The sequence below is a fragment of the Solanum lycopersicum genome, chromosome 4 (genome assembly GCF_036512215.1).
Source record: "Solanum lycopersicum chromosome 4, SLM_r2.1".
Taxonomy (NCBI): Eukaryota; Viridiplantae; Streptophyta; class Magnoliopsida; order Solanales; family Solanaceae; genus Solanum; species Solanum lycopersicum.
In genome coordinates this window covers 34,403,868-34,426,252 of record NC_090803.1, presented here as the reverse complement: position 1 = coordinate 34,426,252, position 22,385 = coordinate 34,403,868, and the positions used below count along the sequence as shown (strand labels likewise).

Genomic DNA, 22,385 nt, shown 5'->3' with positions numbered 1-22,385 from the left:
TTAAAAAAATAGAACAATTTCAAATCCTTTGTTTAGTTATTGCAATTTAAAAATTGCTCCTCCTCAATTTTTGTTTTGGTGGTTGGTGCTAAATTCTTTTGATTGTTTCTGAACTTGCAAAATTTCTTCCTCTTCCTCTCTCTTTCATCTTTTGAGTTTGTACATAAAAAGCAGCCTCAATAATCTTGTGTTGTTGGAAAGCTCTTTTGATAAGAGCTTTAATTTGAACAATGATAGGATTTGAATGGAGTGTTCGTAAGGATCGTTTTACCATTACAATATTCCATAAATCATAGGTTTCAACAATCAGATTCATGAAAAGCGAATATATGATTAACAGATAAAGTTTATCATTTTCATTGAAATTAAAGTCTCTTTTTTTGGCTGGGCTAAATTGAGATTTTGATGAAGGGACGGGATTACTCGGAAAGAAGCCCTTTAAATACCAGAAACCATTTGCGAAATTAGAGGGGAAGAAACTAGAAGAAAAGTCATGCTAAGACCTGACCACGACCCAAACCTGCCATAGGAAACTCTGCTCTTGTTACAATGTGAAGTGACTCAAAATGATAAGAAAAAAGCTGTGGTGTGATATTGTAAGATACCTTGCCATAACTGTGAAACCTTTGAAAGTCGCCAAAAACTTGATTCAAGAAGATCATCAGGCTGTAAAATATCAAGGATAATCTGAAGGGCAAGGAGATCATACCTTGTTTGTGAAGCTATAGCAAAAGGAAAGATAGCTGTTCTGATTGTGAATGTTGATGACATCATCCTCATTGAAAATGATCAAGAAGAAATGAAGTTGTTCAATAGAAAATTGATATCTAAGTTCAAGATCAAGGACTTGGGAGCTTGTGATGTTTTCTTGGCATGGAGATAGCTTGCTCGAAAGTAGGCACGTCAGTTTCACACACAAGTTATGTGAGTAACTTACTTAACGAGAGGGGACTCCGTAGATGTAAACTGGCAAAAATGCCAATTGATGTCAATTGCAAGTCCAAAACAAAAGAGAAACTAGAGATTGTTGGCATTGTGGCACAGTACCCAAGATGAAGAAAACTTATCTACTTCTCTCACACTTGTGATTTTACCAGACATTCCATCTGTTGTCCTTGTAGTAGGTCAGTCATACCTTCACCACATGAAGAACATTTTTTTTTATAAAGGTAACTTTATATTCACATCAAAAATCTCAACAGCAAAAGACAGACGAGGAAGGATTTACAGCCCACAGGGGTAATCACAAAGCTAAAAACTGGGCAAAAAACTTTACAATTGAGCAATGTAGTCCACTAAACTTTCTACGTCCCCACCAAATCCTGTTTACACCAACAGATTCAAGCTATTCATCTTGAATTTTTGGATGCTGCAGGGGATGTGTTTGGTTTCCCATCATGGAATCGTTCATTTTTTTCCTTCAGCAATGTCCACCAATTGCAGGCTGGGATACATTTCCATCTGTCCTCTTTGAATCTTCTTCTTCTGCCCACTCCTACCCACTGTCTCGGCATGTCTGAAGTAGTCCTGGTCATTATCCAGTTAACCCCGAGTATACATGAGAACATGTCCCAGCAATTTACAGTTGTTCTGCAGTGTAAGAATAAATGACGGTCAACTGCTGCCTCTTTCCCACACATGTCACACAAGCAAATCTGTATACCTCTTCTTTATAACACTTCATGGGGTAAACATGCTTTCCTAATTGCCAACCAAGTGAAACCTGAGACCTTGTGAGGAATCTTGATTTTCCAAATTAGTTTCCAAGGTCATTTCATTTCATTGACTGAGTAGAGTTTGAACTCCAGAAAAGACTTCACATTGAATGTCCCTTTTCTGTGCATTTTCGATATTGGAATATGAGGAACTTCAGTGACACCTGGGAGTGCATTTAGTATCTATATTTAACATGCCACTCTACCAATCTCCCAATCATTCAAAACCCTCCTAAAAATTAAATCCCAACCTTGAGGGCTCCACACCTGTGCCCCAGCAGCCATCTGTTGTAGGCTCAAACTATAAAGGTCCTGACAACATGTTCTTCAAATTTTCTTCCCCTAACCAGAGCTCATTCCAAAAACTAATTTCACCCATCGCCAAACCTAAAGCATAGGTTGGGGATAAAGGATGGCTACAATCTTCTGATTGGCTTCCCGATGGAGCATCCAAAGACTAAGTTGCACAAACTCTTCACTTTTTCTTTTTTTTTTTTGATAATTCAGACTCTTCACTTTTGATGCCGCACCCGTATCGGGTTCTCCAAGAATACTCTACCTTTGGAGCATCAGACACACACCTGTTGACATTTTTGAAGAGTCCAAACAACATAGTCACTTCTTCAGTCATCCAATTGTTTTGGAGACCGTATTTATGTGATAGGAATCTCCTCCACAAAGTCAAATCTTCACTACAAAACTTCCATAGCCCCTTCTTCAGCATCCTGCCATTCTGCACACTCAACTTCTTTATACCCAGACCACCATAAATTTTGCTTAGTGTCACAACATCCATTTAACAAAATTATATCCAAGCTTCTCTTTTATTGCCCAGACAAAGGAAGACTCTTCTTGATTGTTGATTTTCTTCTCTATACTGCTTGGTAGTGGGAATAAGTTTCATCATATATGTTGGGAATGCATCCATCACTGATTTGATGAGAGTTCTCGGCTTTGGATCCAAGGATAGATACTGGTTTTTCCATCTTGTTAGCTTTCTCACACATCTTTCTAGAACTTCACTCCAAACTTCCACCTCTTTGTTCTTTGCACTCGAAGGCATTCCAAGGTTTATGTTGGGAGAAAGGCCATTTGGCATCCTAGGTTCTTACCAAGTACCTGCACATTCACAACCTGGTTAATGGTGTATAACCAACTTTTTTGCCAATTGACATGGAGTCCTAATACGCCCTCAAAGTGGTATAAATGGCCCTCAAGTGTCTAGATTTACTTCTGCTCCAAAAAAAACAAGGATGTATTTCCATATAGCAGGTGTGAGATCTCCATAGCATCCCCCATATTTGCATTTTCACAGAAACCTTGCAACCACCAATTGTCACTTGCTTTCCTGATCATGGAGTTCAGACCCTCCATAGCTAAGATAAACAGGAATGGTGACATGGGGTGGCCTTGTCTCAACCCTCTTTGTGACTGGAAAAAACCTTTAGGATTGCCATTAATGATGAGGGAAAACTTCACAATAGATATACAGAAATTAATCCAGTTGGTCCATTTGTTCTCAAAACCCATATCTCTCATAATCTTTAGGAAGAAGGACCAATTAAGATGGTCATAGGCCTTTTCAATGTCTAGCTTGCATAAGACTCCTAGTAGACTATGTTTCACAGTAAGGTCCACTTATTCATTTGCCAAGATTGTTGTATCCATATTCCATTATCCACTTAGAAAAGTCATTTGGTGCTCATCCATCAAAAACTCCATGACCTTCTTTAGAAGGAATGAACCTGTCTTTTACTATTCCTAGTAAGTATATGATATTATACCATGTAGGCCTGAGAAGTGCTTTTTTAAGGAATGAACCAATCCTCTGTGATATCCTGTCCGTATTTGATATATAACAGCTTGATATCTTAGAGAACTGAGATATTCTTTTCCCACCGGTCATCACCCCTATCTCCATTTTAATATCTAACTCTCCTTTTTCCCTGCTTATCACCCCAGATTTGACCATCGATCAGAGTAACCCAAAGCAAAAACATATTTGATATTTTAAAATAGGTAGGGCTCTACCACGGTTATTGTCAGAGAATGCCGGGACAATACAATAATCAAGAAGATATCAAAATAACCAAAAAATGGACCGTCTGAATTGAAGGTTTTTCAGCCAAGAAAGCTATGATGGAGATGGATCTGATAGCAGAGCTATAAAGCTCATTATCGACGACCAGCGGTTTAAAAATGCAACACAGGGAAGAATCTCTACTCACATCCTCTTTTCTTTATTTTCGTTCTTCCTCACATCTTCACACCATCATGAATCGCACTGGAAACACACTTTAAACTTTCAGATCTAACTGAAAATTAACCAGATCTAAAAATCACTACTGGAAAGAATATTTTTCAAACCGAGTTTGTCCTCATTTATACATAGTGTAAACGGTGTATTATAACAGTACAATATGTGTATAATTAGTATGCAAGGAGTATATGTTGATTATGTATTTAATATACACGATTTTTTCTAGAAAATGGTGTGGAGGATTACAGTGACAACGGTGGGTTCTGATAAAGAAGTATATAATATGGATATATAATGTATGAAAAGTGTATCAACATACACACTGTGCATATGCGGTGTATAATAAATGTATATATGAAGGATATAGTAAGTGCAATATATAGTGTATGATATACATTTTAAATACAATGTCTTTTGATTCTATGTGGTCATCTGGTTGTCACTATTTCACCTAAATGGTTATGTATGTACTTGCCCCATAAAGAAATAGACTTTGGACCTAACTCAAACCTAAAAGTTAGCTCAAAAGGTAAGGATTGTCCAAGATCATATAAAGGAGGTTTTAAGATATGCCACTTGGGCCTAACTCAACCCCAAAAACTAGCTCATGAGGAGATGTTTTTCCAAGTCCATATAACGAGACCAAATTCCCATCCATCTACCGATGTGGGACATCTTAACACTCCCCCGCACACCCAGACCTCAACTGGAGCGTGAACACTTCTATATGGGGCCCCATCATCGTGAACAACAAATTGTAATGGGTCTGGCTCTGATACCATGTTAAATTAGGTCTTAGGTGTAACACACGCCCCAAAAGCTAGCTCAAAGGGAGAAGGACTGTCCAAGACTTATAAGGAGTCCACTCATGTCATTAACCACCGATATGAGACTTTTGTCATTCTTTAACAACTCACCTCACGCCCAGTGCTTAGCATCTGGTGCGTGGACAATTTTGATTTTGGAGGCTCCAACATCAAGTTAGATGGGTCCTATTCTGATACCATGTTAAAATATAGCACCTGGGTCTAACTAAACCCCAAAAGCTAGCTCATGAGGAGAGATTTGTCCAAGTCCACACAAGGAGACCAAATTCCCATCCCTCTACCGATGAGGCAAATTCTTCTATGTCATTTAGTAAACATCACATCAACTTAACATTCTCATTAAAGGATTGTGTAAGCCGAGTTCTGAATCTCTAATTAACAGGTTGAACATGATAGATATCTATGTACCAGCTTTGGGGAGTGACAAAAATCTACTGTTATCGTTTACGTTTAATTGTTGAGCTTTTTCACATAACACTGATCCTAATTTATCAGAATCCTTGATTGTACGAACTTGATATTTAGGGAACTTGGGATTGAGGCGGAGTAGTTTTTGTTTTTTGCACATTGGTAAAGATTGAGGCGCGTAGTTGTTTTTGTTTTTGTCGGTATTTCAGGAAACTAATCCCTTTGACAAGGAGCAAGAAGCATTTCTCTAACTCTCTCTCATCAACTCACAATTCACCTTGTTTTTCATTCATTTTCTCTTATTCTATTAGGAATAGTTGATCTGTTGCGTTCACCTTTTGCTTTTTTTTAATAATAATTCCTTCAGAACAATAAATTGCAGTCTTTCTACAAACTTTTTCAACCTTTAAAGGCAATTTTAGAAATGATATTAGAGCATAGAAGTCAGTTAGGAATCTTCGCTGCTGCTCTTATTGAAGGGTACTTTAACCATTTGAATTGCCCTAAGTGAACAACTAAAATGGGCTAAACTTAAATTATTTAATACAACATTTATCTAATCTGTAGTGCATGTAAACAAATTAAATTTTTGTCAGCAAAATGGATTTCAGAGCAACAAAATTTATGCAGTCACTAAACAAGAGAGAAAAGAAAAAATTAAACCAAATTTGGGATGCGTACACAAATTCTCTCAAGATGGCAATCCAACAGACCAAAATACATTTACAGAACATACCGATAACCTTTGTTGGTTCAATCCACCATTTGCTTCAATTATGAGGTAACCATTCGACTTTGGCAGTTCTGCAAAACCTTGAAGCACAAAAATAATATCCATTACAAGGCATTAATATTTCAGAATTTCTTTAACAAGGCCACAAGGATAAGTTGATTTTGGAAATTCAACAAGGGCAGCCAAAGACCTAGTGGTGGCCAATGGTTGGGTTGAAAGTGGGTTGATAAAACTGGGTTGTGCTGCAACCCACCCATATCAGTACGGTTAAAATATAGTTTGGGTAAAAAATAGTGCTAACTCAAATATATCTCCTTAAGCCGATAGTCGAAATTCTAAACAAAACTGTTCTTCGAATTTCAACAATTCAAGAACCAAATCTATTCAAATAAGCTCAAATTTGAAACACACATTTTATATATCATAAAGAACAAATCCCAATCATTAATTTGTCAAAAGAATAATAAATCTAAAAAAATCCATTTTGAATAATAATGACTTTTTTTTTTCAAGACCAATTGAATAATCCCACTTTTTATATTTCAAATTCTCAATTTCTTCAAAAGCACTATATTTCAGTTGCTACAATTCGAAAATAAAACTGTACAACAACTAAGAGGAAGAAGAAAAAAAGCAAAAGAAGAAGCGATAGGGATGGCAACGGAACGGCTTTGCCTTATGCGGGGCAGGGCAGGTATGGTTTTATGTGGGTGCGGGGCAGGGTGCAAGTTCTCTCCCTTCACACTTCTGAACTGACTTTTACAGGAGAAAAACTTTTATCTTCTGCTCAAAATATAGAAGAGATTCTAGTTGCATTTTATTAGAAATTAACGACAGTTGATTAAACTAATAAACATAGCATTACAGAATTATAAGATATTTGATTAACTAGAACTTGCTTGGAATAGTAATAAATAAATCACTGGTCATGCTCAATATCAGAGTGGTTAGTAAGAAATTATTGTTATATTAGTGAACACTTTCTCTAAATTATAGACTGAGCTAAGCATGTCTATTTAACACCTTATTCAAAGTATTATGCTAGTATTAACCGGGGGGAGGAGAAAAAGAGTGGAAATTGTCTAGAAGATTGAAGGAAACTGGAAAAAGAAACTGCATAGAAGCTTCATCTGTGAAAGAAAATAACTTTGTTTTAATAAATAATCATTATAATAATATAAATTAACTAATACGACTTAGCAAGAAAATGTTTTTCTCTATTTATGAATATCATATTTTACTATCAGTCATTCAAAAAAAAATTATCCGAGGCCAGGTGGGGCGGGTTGAAAATAAAAACTTTTTCCATGCGGGACGGGTTGAAGTCTACGTAGATTCCCCCCCCTCCCCACACACACACAACCACCCCCCGGCCCATAGTCATCCCTAGAAGCAGAGAAGAAACTGATAATTCTGTCTGAGATACCTAATACTACATAGCAATCAAAACTTTTAACAAATGGATTTATTAGCACAGAATTTTATTTATATCTTTGCAAGTAAACACCTAACCACACATGATAGTTAGCAGAAGTAGTTTGAATGCATATCTCCATTAAAATTGACTTTCATGCATATCTACTGTTCAAGGGCTCAACTTCCTTTAACACCAAAATATGAATTCTTCCTTTGATATTTTAAAACCCAAAACTGAAAGTAATTCCCATCATATTCAATTCATACCAGTTTTAATCATGTAAAACAGATAGAGGAAAGAGAAAACCATAATTATGGTACTAGATCTAGAAAGTAGCATTAGTGAAAAATAGAACTTTGATGGGGAAAATTATTCACCCATACTTCCATGGGCTAAATATGGGTTGAAACCAAATTTTACGTGTACAAATTATCACTCATCCAACCCATAGAAAAATGGGCAGGTTAACAAAACATGGGCTCATTTTGCCACCACTAGGCTGTCCTATATGCCCTAGCAAATCAAAGAAATTCAAATAGTTTCTTTTTTAGATTTCTTCAATTCCACTGCGGAGCTGAAAGGGCAGATGGGAGAGTTTGTTAGAACTGGATAAAGAAGAACCAGAAGTACTTTCTTGATATGTTCTTGGTATGGTAGCTAACCATCATTAACTCTTGGAAGCAGTAATTGGGCAATTTCAAACATTAGCAATCTTACTTTGAGACTAAGGAAGTATACTGCTTTGCATCAATATAAAAGTTAAGAGAATTTAACACTAGTTACAAGAAAATAAACAAATAAAAGGAGCATTGCTACTGGCTGAAAAAAATGAAAACCTTCTTGAGAAACAGTATGGGCAATACAAGGCTTCCAAACTTGATGCAACTTAAGATTCCACACATTTGTTAACTGCATAATTCACACCAGACACTTTCAGGTTAGTACTATGAACTTTCATAACAAACATTCACCAAAAAGACAATTGCAAAACAACTTTTAGAGAATACATACAAACGCAAAAGTGATATTCCATATACACACTGCACACAGAACTATGTGAAATAAATTGTTTAGGAAGACAAAAAGAAAAGAGAACAATAATTATCACTTTTACTCCATGATTAGTATATAGAATCCTACTTGGAAAAGGATTGTAACGTAGTATCCTAGTTGGAAAAGGAGTCTAATGTAGTGTCTAGAAAACGGATCTCAATGAAATAATGTAGATACACATATCAATAATATTTTCTCATATATTTCTCACACGGTAGAGCTTCTACGATCCTAATAGAGAATCACAGAGTTTTTGTTGCTGCTTGCAGACAGCTTTGACCCATGTATGCCATTCATTTGACCAATGGTTATGTTACAAAAACTAAGGCCAATAATATATGCATGAACCCCATATTTAGGAGAGAAAATGCAATCAAACAGGTCATCGTGTGTCAATTTTATTTATGACAAGGAAAACCCACAATCGCTACCCTTTAGGTGCGCATAGGGTAAAACCTCTGCTCTTATGTTGTAGCTCGCAAACCACATAGGAGAGATAACCAACATTAGGCAACCCGGTGCGACAAGCTCGACGCCGAAGGCAAACCCCTTGCTTTCGCTGACAAGGGGTTTCGAACTTGAGACCTCCAACATGGAAGTCACAAACCCAAGCCACTTGGCCACCCGAAGGGTACCTTGCATCAATTATTGACAACTTTCTAGGTTTGTTTTCTGTCGGCCCCATATTGGTCAGTGTTTGCATAGCATCCTGCGTCTTTTCCGGTGACTACTTTCTCATATCAGATTTGCATAGCACCGTGCATCTTTCTGGTGACTACTTTCTCATATCTGATTTGTGCAGCACCGCAAATCTTTCCGATGACTTTTTTCTCATATTTGATTTGTGTAGCACCGTGTATCCTTCCAGTGACTACTTTCTCATAATTTTTGTAACACCGTGAATTTTTTCAGTGACTACTTTCTCATATTTGATTTGTGTAGCACCACTTTCTCATATCTGAATTGCGTAGCACCGTGCATTTTTCCATTGACTCCTCAGATTTATTAGCGTAGATCCATGCGTCTTTTTATTGACTTCTCATATGTGACTTACATAATTTCAACTGTCGTCAATGATGTGCAAAGATCAACACCACCTAATGGTCTGGCAACCTCCAGCGACCAAAGGCCAACCAGCATCGCTGGTCGCAGATCCCTCACGCGCGGCTAGATCTAGGATTCCAACAGCTGCATCAATACCATGTGTTGATGTGTGATGTGTCAGCCTATCTAATCAGTTTTTTGGCAACTTTATTATTCACCATCAACACCCCTTTTGGTTTCCACACAATCCATATATTTTGTACCCAATTTTGATCACTTTCTACAGACAGTTGTGCTATTTCCGACATATCTATGTTTTCCAACAGTGTTTGAAACATGCTCCCTGTTTCAGGGTTGGTTTATAGTAACTTTTCCTCTTTCGTGCCTAAAGTAACACATGTCCGCCTTTTTCTTTCTATCGTTGTTGTTCGCCATCGGCATCTTATTCAATTGGACATTAAAAACGTTTTTTCTCCTCGGTGATCTTGAGGAAGAAGTCTATCTAAAGGAACCACCTAGTTTTGTTGCTACTCTAGTAGCCTTGTACGCTAATTGTGGAGGTTAGTTAATGATATGACCAGTCTCCTCGAGCTTAGTTTGAGAAATTCAACACGGTAATTCAGGAGTGTGGCATGCCTCATAGTAGAATTGATCATTATGTGTTTTATGAGATTTTGCATCCATCCAGTATTTCATGGAGGACTAAGCACTTTGAGATTCACTTTTTTCGTCAAAAGAAAGGATACTCTCGAAAGAATTGTTAAAAAAATATTGTGAAGTCAAGTGATCAACTTGTAAATATCTTCACTAAGCCCCTCCGTAGTCCTCGTATTTAATTACATCAATAAAAGCTCAATATGTATGACTTGTATGCACCATCTTGAGGGGGAGTGTTAGAATAAGAATAGGAACAAGAATAGTATATAGAATTATACTTTAAAAGATATTCATTTATAGAATTCTACTTGAGAAAAGATTGTAATGTAGTGTCCTAGTTCAAAAAGGATGCTAATATAGTGTCTATCAATAGGATCACAATGTAACAATGTAGATACACAATTCAATAATATTTTTGTCCAATATTTCTCAAACATTTGTTACTAGCTTAACCCAAACTTCCCGTTTATACCTATGCAAAAATCTTAGAATATTCCGGATAACATTCTTCACACGAGAAGAATTGATTAATATAGGAAAACATTCAAGAGGCAAATCAAGCCTAGACAGCTCAGTTCTACTCAAGTTGACGAACATGTCAATAAGAGTACAGAGTCAAATTTCAAAAAAGCATTTAGGTTGTCTATCTATATAGCTTAAAGTCACTGTTTAAATCTAGATTATCACAGAAAAAGTACCCCGAAATAGTATTCACTTAAGCTAGAGAGAAAATAAAGGAAAAGTGAGTTCAAATGGAAACTATACTAACTCAATGAAACTAACACAAGAGCTATTTATATACTAATCATCTAACCAACTCACTAACCTGTAACTAACTCACTAAGTCATTAATTTAATAACAACTTAACAATATCGTAAGCTACTATCACAACTAAGCTAGTACATTTTTAATCATAAATACAACTAAGCTAGTACATAGAACCAATTCAACTTATACTTTCAACACTAAAGCAGTAAGGCAATATACAATATGGACAGAATATCTAATAGGGGATGTTTGCCACTAAAAGTTATTACACCTCAAATTTATTCTCATGATCAAAGTCACAAGTTACCTTTCTAAGATTTCATGTTCAAAATTGTGGTTCCAGAATCTAACCAAACAAGCCAACTTACATGTAACATACTTTATATCAGAAATTTAATCACATTAAAAAAAAACCTGGGAAGAGAAAGAGAAGAAATTGTAAGTAGATTACCAAATTAGAGCTTCCATTGTTCTCAGCATCCATTAATGGCCAGAGCTTTTCAAAAACCTGTGGGCTCCTGTAAACTGATCCAATTGGATCCAGCCCAGTTCCACCACCACTTGTACGAGATGCATCAAAGCCTAAAGCACCCATATATAACAACATTCCAGATATATACAACAAGGGAGCAAAAAGTAACACCCCTCTTCGCCTATAAACAGCAGATACTATCATAAAACCTAACTTCTCTGCAAAATTCTGCAGCTTTACTTGACAATTACCACTGTGGAAATTACCAGATACATCAGTGTTCTTATTCCGGGCATGGCGGAAACGAGGGGAGGATGGCGGAGACACGCCATTGCCTAGCCGGCTTAAGCCGTGCATGTAGACCTTAAGTTCAGTTATTTGGATGGAAAGAAACAGTATTGGGTAAAATAGTTGAAAGAAAGTCTGGAGAAAATCAAAATTGCAAAAAATGCTGTTACGCTCACGGACACTAGCAGTATAAAGTGGGGTAGTGCAGACAGCTATACGCAACTAAGCAATCCACTTGCCCAATTACAAAAAATGATTCACCGACACAAGGACCGAAAAGCAAACTGCAATGCTGCTAGTTTTCGATGGTCTCTTCTTCTTCTCCTCCTCTCTCTCTCTCTCAAAATGAGAAAAGCATTAGATCACACAAACAAACACAACTCACAAAGAAAGAGTAAAGTACAGCTTTTTACCAAGCTGACAAACCTTTCTCCTACCTTTTATGCCTGTGTGGTTTAAATCTAATTTTACACAAATTATCAAAATGGTCCTTCAGTTATATGAGTTAGGACTGTTCGGACCCTCTGTTATTCTGTTTAAATCTAATTTTACATAAATTGTTAAAATGGTTTGAGAGTTATATGAGTTAGGACTGTTCGGATTCTTGATCCTCTTAAGAAAAAACAGTTATCATATACTCCCTCGTTCAAATGAGAACGACTTAATTTGATTTGGTACACAGAGTGGCGCGAAGCCACAAATTTTACGAAGAATGTCAAAAATAGAATGACTTAACTAGATTTGACACATATAATGGCAGAGCGGATCTAGGAAATTCATGAAAGGTGTCCCAAAAAAAATAACTTAATTTGATTTGGCACATATAGTGGAGGAGTGAAGCTAGGAAATTCACCAAGGGTGTCCAAAAACGGAGGGAAATTGTTGGTAGAGAGATTCGAAAGTACTTAGGGCTCTTTCAAGAGATCTTAAACAACTGACTACAACACTTTATTCCGTTCAGAATGTCCAACATATGTTATTTAATCACTTCTTTCTCATTTTACTAATATATACAATATTATTTTCGGACGATAGGGTAGCTACGCCCATTGGCAGACACTTAAAAAATGTATCTTGAGATTCTGAATTAAAGTTGTTATCAAATGTATCAAAATATTCGTTAATCTTATAATCTTAAACATGTCATGTGGAAAACTGAAATTAAAGTGTTGCAAAAAAAGGAAAAGATTTTTAATATAAAAGTAGGTCATTCTTTGTTATACAGAATGAATACAAAATAAACAAATAATTAAAATAAAAAGTGGACTCTGGTGGCATAAGTATGCTCATTCAAATTCAACTTGCTCATTACACATGTGAAATATATATTGTGTTTGTGTATCCATTATAGTGATAAAAGTATGTTAAAAATCTAGACAAATATTACAAGGAAGTACAAATAATTTTTTACGGCTAACAAAATGTAAGGCATACTTAACATCTGAATACTATTATATCATATAAGAAAGATATGCTAGGAGTATCAAATCATATGAAAACACATAATCATACCCTCACAATCAACTTTAGATATTTCAAAACTAGTAAATCTAGCTCCTACTTGCACACACATAAACTTGATGATTTAAATGCATCGAAGTAACACATATAACATGCTTTTAAGGTAAACTCAAACGAACAAAGAGTTAAAATCTAAATTGTCTCAAAAATAAGAACTCCCTTAAGTGGAATATCTCTGTTTAGCTTAAAATTCAATTAGAAAAAATGTTTAAATTTATTTGAATAAGGTCTTTAGTAATGCAATTAAAACATGTTAGTTCAAAAAATTTTGATGTAGGGTTTGAAGCAACGACAAGAAAAAAATAGTAAGTGAATATTAAATAATAATTTGAAAATGATAAAGTAATAAGAAGAGATAGAAAAGCTTATTTGATCTTTGAATAATGAAACTGAAAGTTTCGGGTGACCGAAAGTGTATGCACGGAAAAAATAAGTTAACTGTAACACCTCAAATTTAGAAAAGGAAAATGCAGTTTCGGGTTGGTTCTAGATCAATGGAACATAGACGCTCCTACTGATCATAGATGGGTGTCACACCCGAATCCTAGACCCCAGATGAGACCGGCGTTGTTAACCTCTCAGAGGTTGCAGACAAGCCTCTTCTTAGCTTTCATCACAATCATACAGTTAAATTTGCAAATAATTTAAAATTCTTATAAACTTAATGAAGTATGCTACGGCTCAAAACTAAACAACCATCTATCAATAGAGTAAACAATTGAAATGAAGAAATCATGATATAATAATAATTTGCCAGACGACCTTTATAGAAAACTTTGAACAACTGTTTGAAAGGAAATGCTAGGGACAACATCCACTAGCTATGTCTAATGTACTAAAGCTAGAAAGCAAACGTAGCATCCTCGAACTCAAGAGTACCTACCAAAGGTCTGGAGATACTAGTCCGAACCGCTTCAACGAATCTTCAATCCTCTTCAAGAACCTGCACCTATAAAAATAGTAATAGTATAGGGGTTAGTACACACTTGTACTAAGTATGGGTGAATAAACATAAACACATAAGGACTATGCATGATCAAGGAAAGCTTTTCCTATAGCAACATGTCGTTTCTGGAAAGTGAAGTCACTTGACTTTCCTAAGTCGTTATTTATGAATCATGTTATGAAGATAATGCATTCAAAGCACACAAATCATTTTCTATATGAACATAAGACCTTGGAATCATGAACATAATTTTAGAACAAGTTAAACAAAACTTAGGAAATTTGCTCCCTTAGGTCGAGAGCTCTTCCCTCCAGCCTTAGTTTATTTTTCAATATCTTTCTTCTTTCTGTTGTGTAGTTCAATGATCTCCTTTGATCTTATGTTTTACTTACAAGTTCCATGATTCATTGTTGTCTCATACCGACAATGAATCGAGTAAGTAATCCAAAATACTAAGGACATGATTTGGCTACCTTACTTACAAGTTATATTTTCCATTCTTATTAAATTGGGCATGAAGTCTTTATAAGTGAATCTTTATTGGTTATGCCCATTATTTGATCATTTTGGATAATATAAAGATGTTGGGGCATATATTCACACTCCAAATGATTGAGTCATTATGTTTGCTCTCTTAATTGGCATATATTTATTAGCTATGCCCAATATTTGATCATTTGCATAATATAAAGATTATTGGCTATGCCTATTATTTGATCATTTGCATGATATGAACACTGTGGGCATTGATTACCCATTATTTTTTGCTCCCTTTATTGGCATAATATAAGAAGTCATTATAAGCCAATCTTTATTGGCTATGCCCATAACTTGTTAAAAACTTCATTCTTATCAAAACTATTGATTGATATTCTTGAGATCCTGCTTTCTTAGTTCACTTTGAACTTACATTTCTTCTTCTTTCTTTCTTAAAGAAATCTTTAGGATTAAGATCATGTGAGCTACCACGAAATCCAATGTCTGTCCCACACCAAAAAGGGGTGGTTTACCGATCAAAGAGAACCTAGATCATGTGAGATAACATGAAATCCAGTCACACTGAAAAGGGGGTGGTTCATCAGCTAAAGTGAAACTAAGTTCAGTGTCTTCCCCACACTGAATAGAGGTGGTTCGCGGCTAAAGTGAAACCGAATAATTTCTTTGATCATTAACCGACATAGATTATGTGAGCTAAACATGAAATCCAGTGTCTGCCCCACACTAAAAAGGGGTGGTTCACTTGTCAAAGTGAAACCGAATACTACCTATCTATCTTAGGTGGCTTCCACTGGCTAGTTCCTATGCTGGAAACATAGTTCATAGACTAGGGGATTTCGGAGACTACTTATCCACCTTGGTGGTAGCTCATCTCATGAGACTTATATGTGATTGCACAAGCTCATTGCTAGCCTATCAGTGCTTTGCTTAATTTCTTATACTTTTTAACTTTTAGAGTTAACTCATACATTATGGAAGCTTGCTTCTAATAGGAGGTATGCTTAACTCAATGGATGACTTTTAATCCCTTTCTTTACTTGATGAATGTGAACTTAAACCTTACATTATCATAATGGTGTTAATGAGACTTGTCTCATGATTTCTAACACCCTCTTGTGTGAGTATCTTTAACATAGCTCAATGGATGATTTTTCACCCCTTTCTTTACTTGATGAATGTGAACTTAAGTCTTAAATTATCATTATGGTGTGAGTGGAACTTGTCTCACGAATTCTAACACCCTCTTATGTGAGTTCCTTTAGCATAATTGCTTAGGTGCAAGTGAGACTTGTCTCACTTCCTTTAACACCCCATTCTGGAAAATTTCATAACTCATAAGCTTTTAGTTATGTCATTACTCACCTTATCTTGTTCAAAGTCATTTGGTAGCCTTATTCTATTCTTTATGAAAGTTATAAACGTATTCAATGTACTACTATATTCATAGTTCAGTTGGATAGGGTATGTTGGGACTTGTCCCAATGATTAGCATACCCTTGGTTATGAATTCATTGAGTTACATTGGTCATGCTTAATTTGGTATAACTTAGTCATTAACTGATTTCTATATCATATTTTGGAAATAACATTGTAAGCGAATTTAATGGCATAAGCCAAACTTTCACATATTATGGTAATCTAGAATATTGTTAGCCAATTTATTGGCATAAGCCAAACTTTCACATATTATGGTAGTCTAAAATATTGTTAGCCAATTTATTGACATAGGCCGAACTTTCACTAAACACTTGTCAAGATATTAGCACTAGCCAAGCCAATTAACTTTATGTATATACTATACTAATCTCATCATTTAAGAAAGCCAACTTTTAATCAAAGGAACAAGTCAATGCTTCATTGGACAAGCTATAAAGTTGGTTTGAAATTGTAGATTTATTAACTAGCTTTGATTCTCTTTCTCATTTCTTCTTGGAAACATTGAATTCCAAACAATTACAAACATATAACTGTAAATCACAATTAGTAATTGAAATCTTCATCCCTTGCAACAGTAAATTGAATTTCATAACGACTTATGACAATTTCATCTTCTCGAACACAATTGGGCATTTATCAAACGGATCTAATCTATAGGTCTCATTCGACATTATTAAATCATAGAAACCTACACATAATGATAATTTAGCACCACATACCAACAACATGCTCGAGATTTTGCATTATACATACTACTACGATCGAAAATAGGGAGAACTAGGGAGATGAACATTCGATAATTTCATTGGAAACAACCCTAGTTTAGTTTTCTTGAATTCAAAACGTTTGAAAAGCCTCTTAGGGAAAGTAATCCAAGAGACAAAACCCATACCTTATTGTAGAATGGACTCTATGAAGATCACCTTGCACTTTGCACGAAAACCTTGAAGAATTGCCTTGAAATCGCCTAAGGAGAATTTTCTGTTTTTCCTTACGTTTTCTTACTGTTTTGAGTCATGAGTTTTCTAGTGATTGAACGTGAGTATAAGTCTTAGGAACTAATTCAACTTAGATAATTAAGTTAATTAAATAAATCAATTAGCTAATTACCAAAATGCCCTCCTAAATTGACTAAAAATAGGAGAACATTTGACTTAGCCAAATTTGGAAATTTTCTAAGGGTTTCTGCTAAGACCATGATTTTTAATTAATTAATTAAGTTTCTAATTTAATTAATTAAGTGAACTAGGGTAATTAATAAAGTACCCCTATGTTAATAGGACAATAACCAACCCTTTAGGACCATCCTAGGTTAGGTAATAGGGTGTTTCTTGGGTTAGTTACTTGGTAAGTGTCACCCGGTTAGGTCTTAAGTTGTCGGGGGCATTAGTTAGTTTATTTTTGTTTGTCCTAGGTTAGTTATCTAGTTCGTTAAGTTAGTTAGAGCCTAGTACTAGTTAGGAAGCTAGGCCTCACGTGGTCTGACCCAAACATGCGCCTGCCCTAACCACCCTAACCAAATCGATTGGGCTTGTTCGTGGTCCCTTAGCAAGCACATGTGTTGCTGCTCATTTCTTGTTGTACCAAGGATCCTCATTATATCCTTGGGAACTTCTTACTCTACATGATCATTTAAAAGGATCATGTGCTATGGTACCTAGGCTTGACACCTGGATGCCTCGTACCTAATGTGTGTAATATGAAGTCAAAAGATTTAGTTTAGGGTCTTCATTGCAGGTGCAATTCCTAGAAAAGCTTGGATTGCAGCATTTGATCATCAAAGTATATCTTAATACATAGAAATTGACTAACACCGTGAAGTCAATATTCTCAACATCCCCAATATTTCTCAATATTGGGCATTGGGATGCCTATGTACCGCAATACCTATTCATAAAACTTAATAGACTCTTCACTAGACGAGTACATTTTATTGAATGTTACATTGGCAATCATAGAAGCTGGGGAAATAAGTTTTTGGATCAAGTTCAATACCCATTTGATGGTTCATAGTACAGTCTTTCAACATTTATACGAGTCTAAATAGGTCTCATAGGTTAGTCCCAAACTTAGTGTAACACTCCAATAGTTCCATGACTTAGTCTAGAGCCTCACTTGATGAACTAAGTCTTATAAGCTTAAAAAAGTAATTAACTTGATTAGGAAATGTTAGAATTAAAATGTTAAAACGTCAAAAAACGACTATGACGTCCGTAGACTAGTGAAATGGAGCTAGTGTGCCTTGGTGTGCTTCAACGGATTTTAAAGAGTCAAAAAAGGTCAAATTTGGTGAAAAGGTTTAGAATACATATTAGAACGTGTTTAGGATCGAAACTTCTGGGTACGACTCTCCAAGGACCACCCTAAGAGTCCTTGAGGAGGAACCTATATTTTGACATCAAAACTGTCAAATGGTTGTGTGCCATTGACGAAGCAAACAACGAGTCGTCGATTCAACAACGGTCCGTCGATGGTGCTCGTTGGTTGAAACTTAGTCTTGGTACCAAATGTCTGCAAAAAGCACTCTGTGACCAAAACCACGATGACCAGTACGGTCCGTGGTTTGGTCTATGCGCCATGGACGAGGTTTCGTCGTTTGGAACCCCACTTCAATATCCCATGTTGTTTAAGTTGAGGGAGATTATTTAATTAGTTAATTAATTAGCAAATGATAAAGCGGTGATTAAATTAGTTAGTTGGGGAGTATAAAAGGATTATAACACATTAAACTAACCTAACACCTCATAATTCCCCAAACCCAATAAGCTCTGACTTCTCTCTGCTTTCTCTCTCTATCCCAAAGACCACCATTGAAGAGCAAGGTCAAGCTTCATTAGGGATTCAAGATTCAAGTTTTCCTCCATCATTCTTGAAATATTCTTAAGGTATGGAAGCTATTCACTCTTGAGACTCTTTTCCCCAAGAGGCTCATCAAAGATTTGATTTTTATGTTCTTCATCCAATTTCATGGATTATCTTTCAAAGTGGTTTAATGTGATATTGAACTGAATTATATTGATAGATTATGATTTTTATTTTTTGATTGTTGTAGTTCTTTAGTCTTTGACCTAGTTTCTCTAAAAGATCCGTGAATGACCCCTTTTCCCAAACCCTAACTATGAATTAGGTTGATAGATGATTAGGATGTTGGAGTTAAATATGTTATTGTTTAATTTACTATTATATGATGATGGTTATTGGATTGTTAGATGAATATGGTTAAATTGAGGGTAAGATCTTGAAGGAGGTTCTTGGAAACCATTATTAAGACTTGGGATCATAATTTCTCAACTTCAATTATGTTGGTCTATTCTTGAAAATGATGTTCAATTCAAGTATGAATATGTGAATAGAATATGAATATGATGATATGATGAATATGATGGCATATTATGAATATGTTGAATGTGAGATCATGATAAGGGTATGATCATGCAAGGTTGAAAGTGATTCTCTTGAGTACTTATTATTATAAATGATATGATGATCTCACTACTGTTGGGTTGTGATGAAAGGAAGTTCTCATTCTAAACCTAAAAAGCTATGATCATGATAATACAAAGGGTAGTTGTAATGACACGCTAGTACCATGGAAGAAAAGAGCACTCTTGAGTCGTCATATGGCGTACTTGACCTCACAGAGGTCTTGCACAAGCCTCTTAGCTATCATTCATTACATAAGTATGAAAAGTAGTAAGAAATTAAAATTTTTCACAACAATATAAATAACAAACTCTTTTATAAAAGACTATGAAAAAAGGGCTCTTCACATTGAAATAAATATATAATAAGTCTTATACAAGTCTTAAACAAGAAACTAAAGAAACATAGACTATGTCCTTGAATATATGAGGACATACCAATCTTGAGAGAGTCAACTTCCCAAGCTTTGCCTCCTAAAAACTTCTACTTGCCTTCCACCTATACTTATCAAAATATATAGAATAGTATGGGGTTAGTAGAAACATTGTACTAAGTATGACATTATGCAAACACATGCAAAAGAGGACATTTTTGGTTGAAATAACCTTTCATGCTATTTTAGTAAAATCTTCATGAATCAAGTTACAAAGCATCATATAAACCATCATTTAGCATATAAGGTGAAACTTCCATAACTTCAACATATAGTCATATTCATCAAGAAATCCATTTATTATAGACCTTCTTATCCAAAGTTATCCTAAGATTCACTAAGGTAAGACATGAAAAAAACGTCCATACAATCTCTTCAATACATACCTAAGTGATCCTTAAGACTACTAATGATACGCATGCTTCATTTTATTTAACAAGTCAACATCCAATACTGAAGAAACTAGAGGAACATGCATGCATTTAGGAAATTCACATAAGGGCCATCCTCTAACAAAACCCCCAAGTTACACTTAGTTCAATGTGAAAGTAGCATCCCATACTACTATTTCCACCCTAGTGTTCCTTGAGGATTCCTTTAGACTAGGCGCATCTCATTCATCATACAAATAACTTTCATCATGCAAGACATAATATTAACATACTTCCTTAACATTAAACATAAAGTCACATTACTTCATTAATATCATTTAATTAACCATTCATACATTTTTATATAAGGACACACCAAGACTCCCTACTAATGTCTACTTGTACAATAGATAGATAGCGTCCCATTCCACCACCTACCCTAAGTAGTACACCCTAAAGAAGACTTAGTTCATAACATTCATTTGTGGGGGCTAGCTTTTACCAACATAGACCATTAGATGTAGACATGGAATTCCCGGTGTTAACCCCTACCAGATGAGGGATCCCCACTTGCCTAAGGTAGGGTCATATTCTTAGCCTTTACATGGATTCTCCAATAGCTACACCCATGCGGGTGCATAGTTAAGGGTTAAGAAGATTGCTTCTAAGAAACTCATTCTCTACTAACGAAGAACACTCATCTCAAGAGGTACATTGGATACAACATCTCTACTCACGAAGTGTACCCACCTCTTAAATAAATCCTCTCGGTGCTAAGCATAACTTCCCCACGGAGTCTTAAACATTCATTTACTATAGGTTAACATATAACTATTTAGCACCACATCTCAACTAACGAAGAGTATTTATCCTTAGAGGTTACTTTTGAACACCACATCTCAACTCGCAAAGGGTATCCGACCTCAAACCTATCTTAGAAAGCTCTTGGGAATTATGAGGCTGCTACTAAACACTTCATCTGAACTCACGAAGAGTGTTCACCCCAAAAAACCCCTTTTGATTACTAGAGTTCATTAGGAATAGTGGGGAAATGGTATAGACATTTTATCTCTACTCACAAAGAGTGTCTACCATAGGATCCCCTATTTGAATTCATAAATTCATTCATACATTCAAATTGTGTTAGTGAATACATGTGAGCACACCTTTTACATTACCACCATATTCATAACTTGACTTCTAAACATGTTAATACCTTCATTCATCATAGTTCCACACTAGCTTGCTTCGCATATACATATACTTCATTTAGACATAACATCTTCAAGATGCACATTTCAACTTCCTAAGACATATCTTTCAAGATGCACATTTCAACTTCCTAAGACATATCATGCATATACATTATAACTTCTCCTTACTACACATTCAATGCCTTCAAGGACATACTCAAAATACACATATATATTCAATATACTTGAAGTAAACACCGCCACCAAAGGTGGACCATACCACTAAAAATCAATTTAATAAGAACTAATAACAACATAAACTAACTTACCCTTAATCCAAGCCTTAGCACCTTTTCCTCGATACTTCACAAAATCCTCATAATAAGCATAATAAGGCAGTAGCTATTCACAATACAACATAAATAAATACAACTCTAACATTATCTAAACATATACGCTAAACCCACTTCATAAGTTAAAAGTTGATAATATGCATGAACATGGGTTCATTGGGGGGTTTGACATTAAAATCATCAAATAACATTGAAAATAACACGTTTTATCCATTAAAATGTATTCATGCAAAGACCCATGCTTAGATTCAAAGATAGAAGAATTTGGAGTTTAAAACCCTTTTCAAAAAGTGCTTGGAATGGCTCCTTGAATGAAATAAGGTTCAAGTATGAACTACCACACCTCAATATGAAGAATCCCATGAAAATTTGATGAAGAAAACGTCCAATACCTTCAATCCTAGCTCTTCTTTGAGTTCTAGATTCTATGGAGTTTGAAAGAGTCTTTCTTAAGGAAGGGGTTTTGGTTTTTTTGAAAATGAATACTAACTTAGGTTTTGAGAGTATAAACCAACTTAAAATACCCTAAATACACTTAAACAAACGTCCATTCTTCATAAAAGACTT

At 35.4% G+C, this 22,385-nt stretch overlaps 1 protein-coding gene across 3 annotated transcripts in view; it reads right to left on the bottom strand.

Annotated features, from left to right (window-relative positions):
• The window catches only part of LOC101267305 (O-fucosyltransferase 9), a 33,035-nt gene extending 20,885 nt beyond the window's left edge, over positions 1-12,150 (bottom strand). Inside the window, exons 1-3 of one of the 3 annotated variants that reach the window (XM_004237520.5) lie at positions 11,335-12,150; positions 8,197-8,269; positions 5,947-6,023 (exon numbers count right to left, since the gene is read on the bottom strand). In XM_004237520.5, coding sequence (XP_004237568.1) covers positions 5,947-6,023; positions 8,197-8,269; positions 11,335-11,712 — 528 coding nt within the window. In that variant the 5' untranslated portion in view covers positions 11,713-12,150. The remainder of the gene's footprint in view (positions 1-5,946; positions 6,024-8,196; positions 8,270-11,334) is intronic. The other 2 variants (XM_026030690.2, XM_010321578.4) reach the window with 2 other exon arrangements.
• Between the last annotated feature and the right edge of the window lie 10,235 nt (positions 12,151-22,385).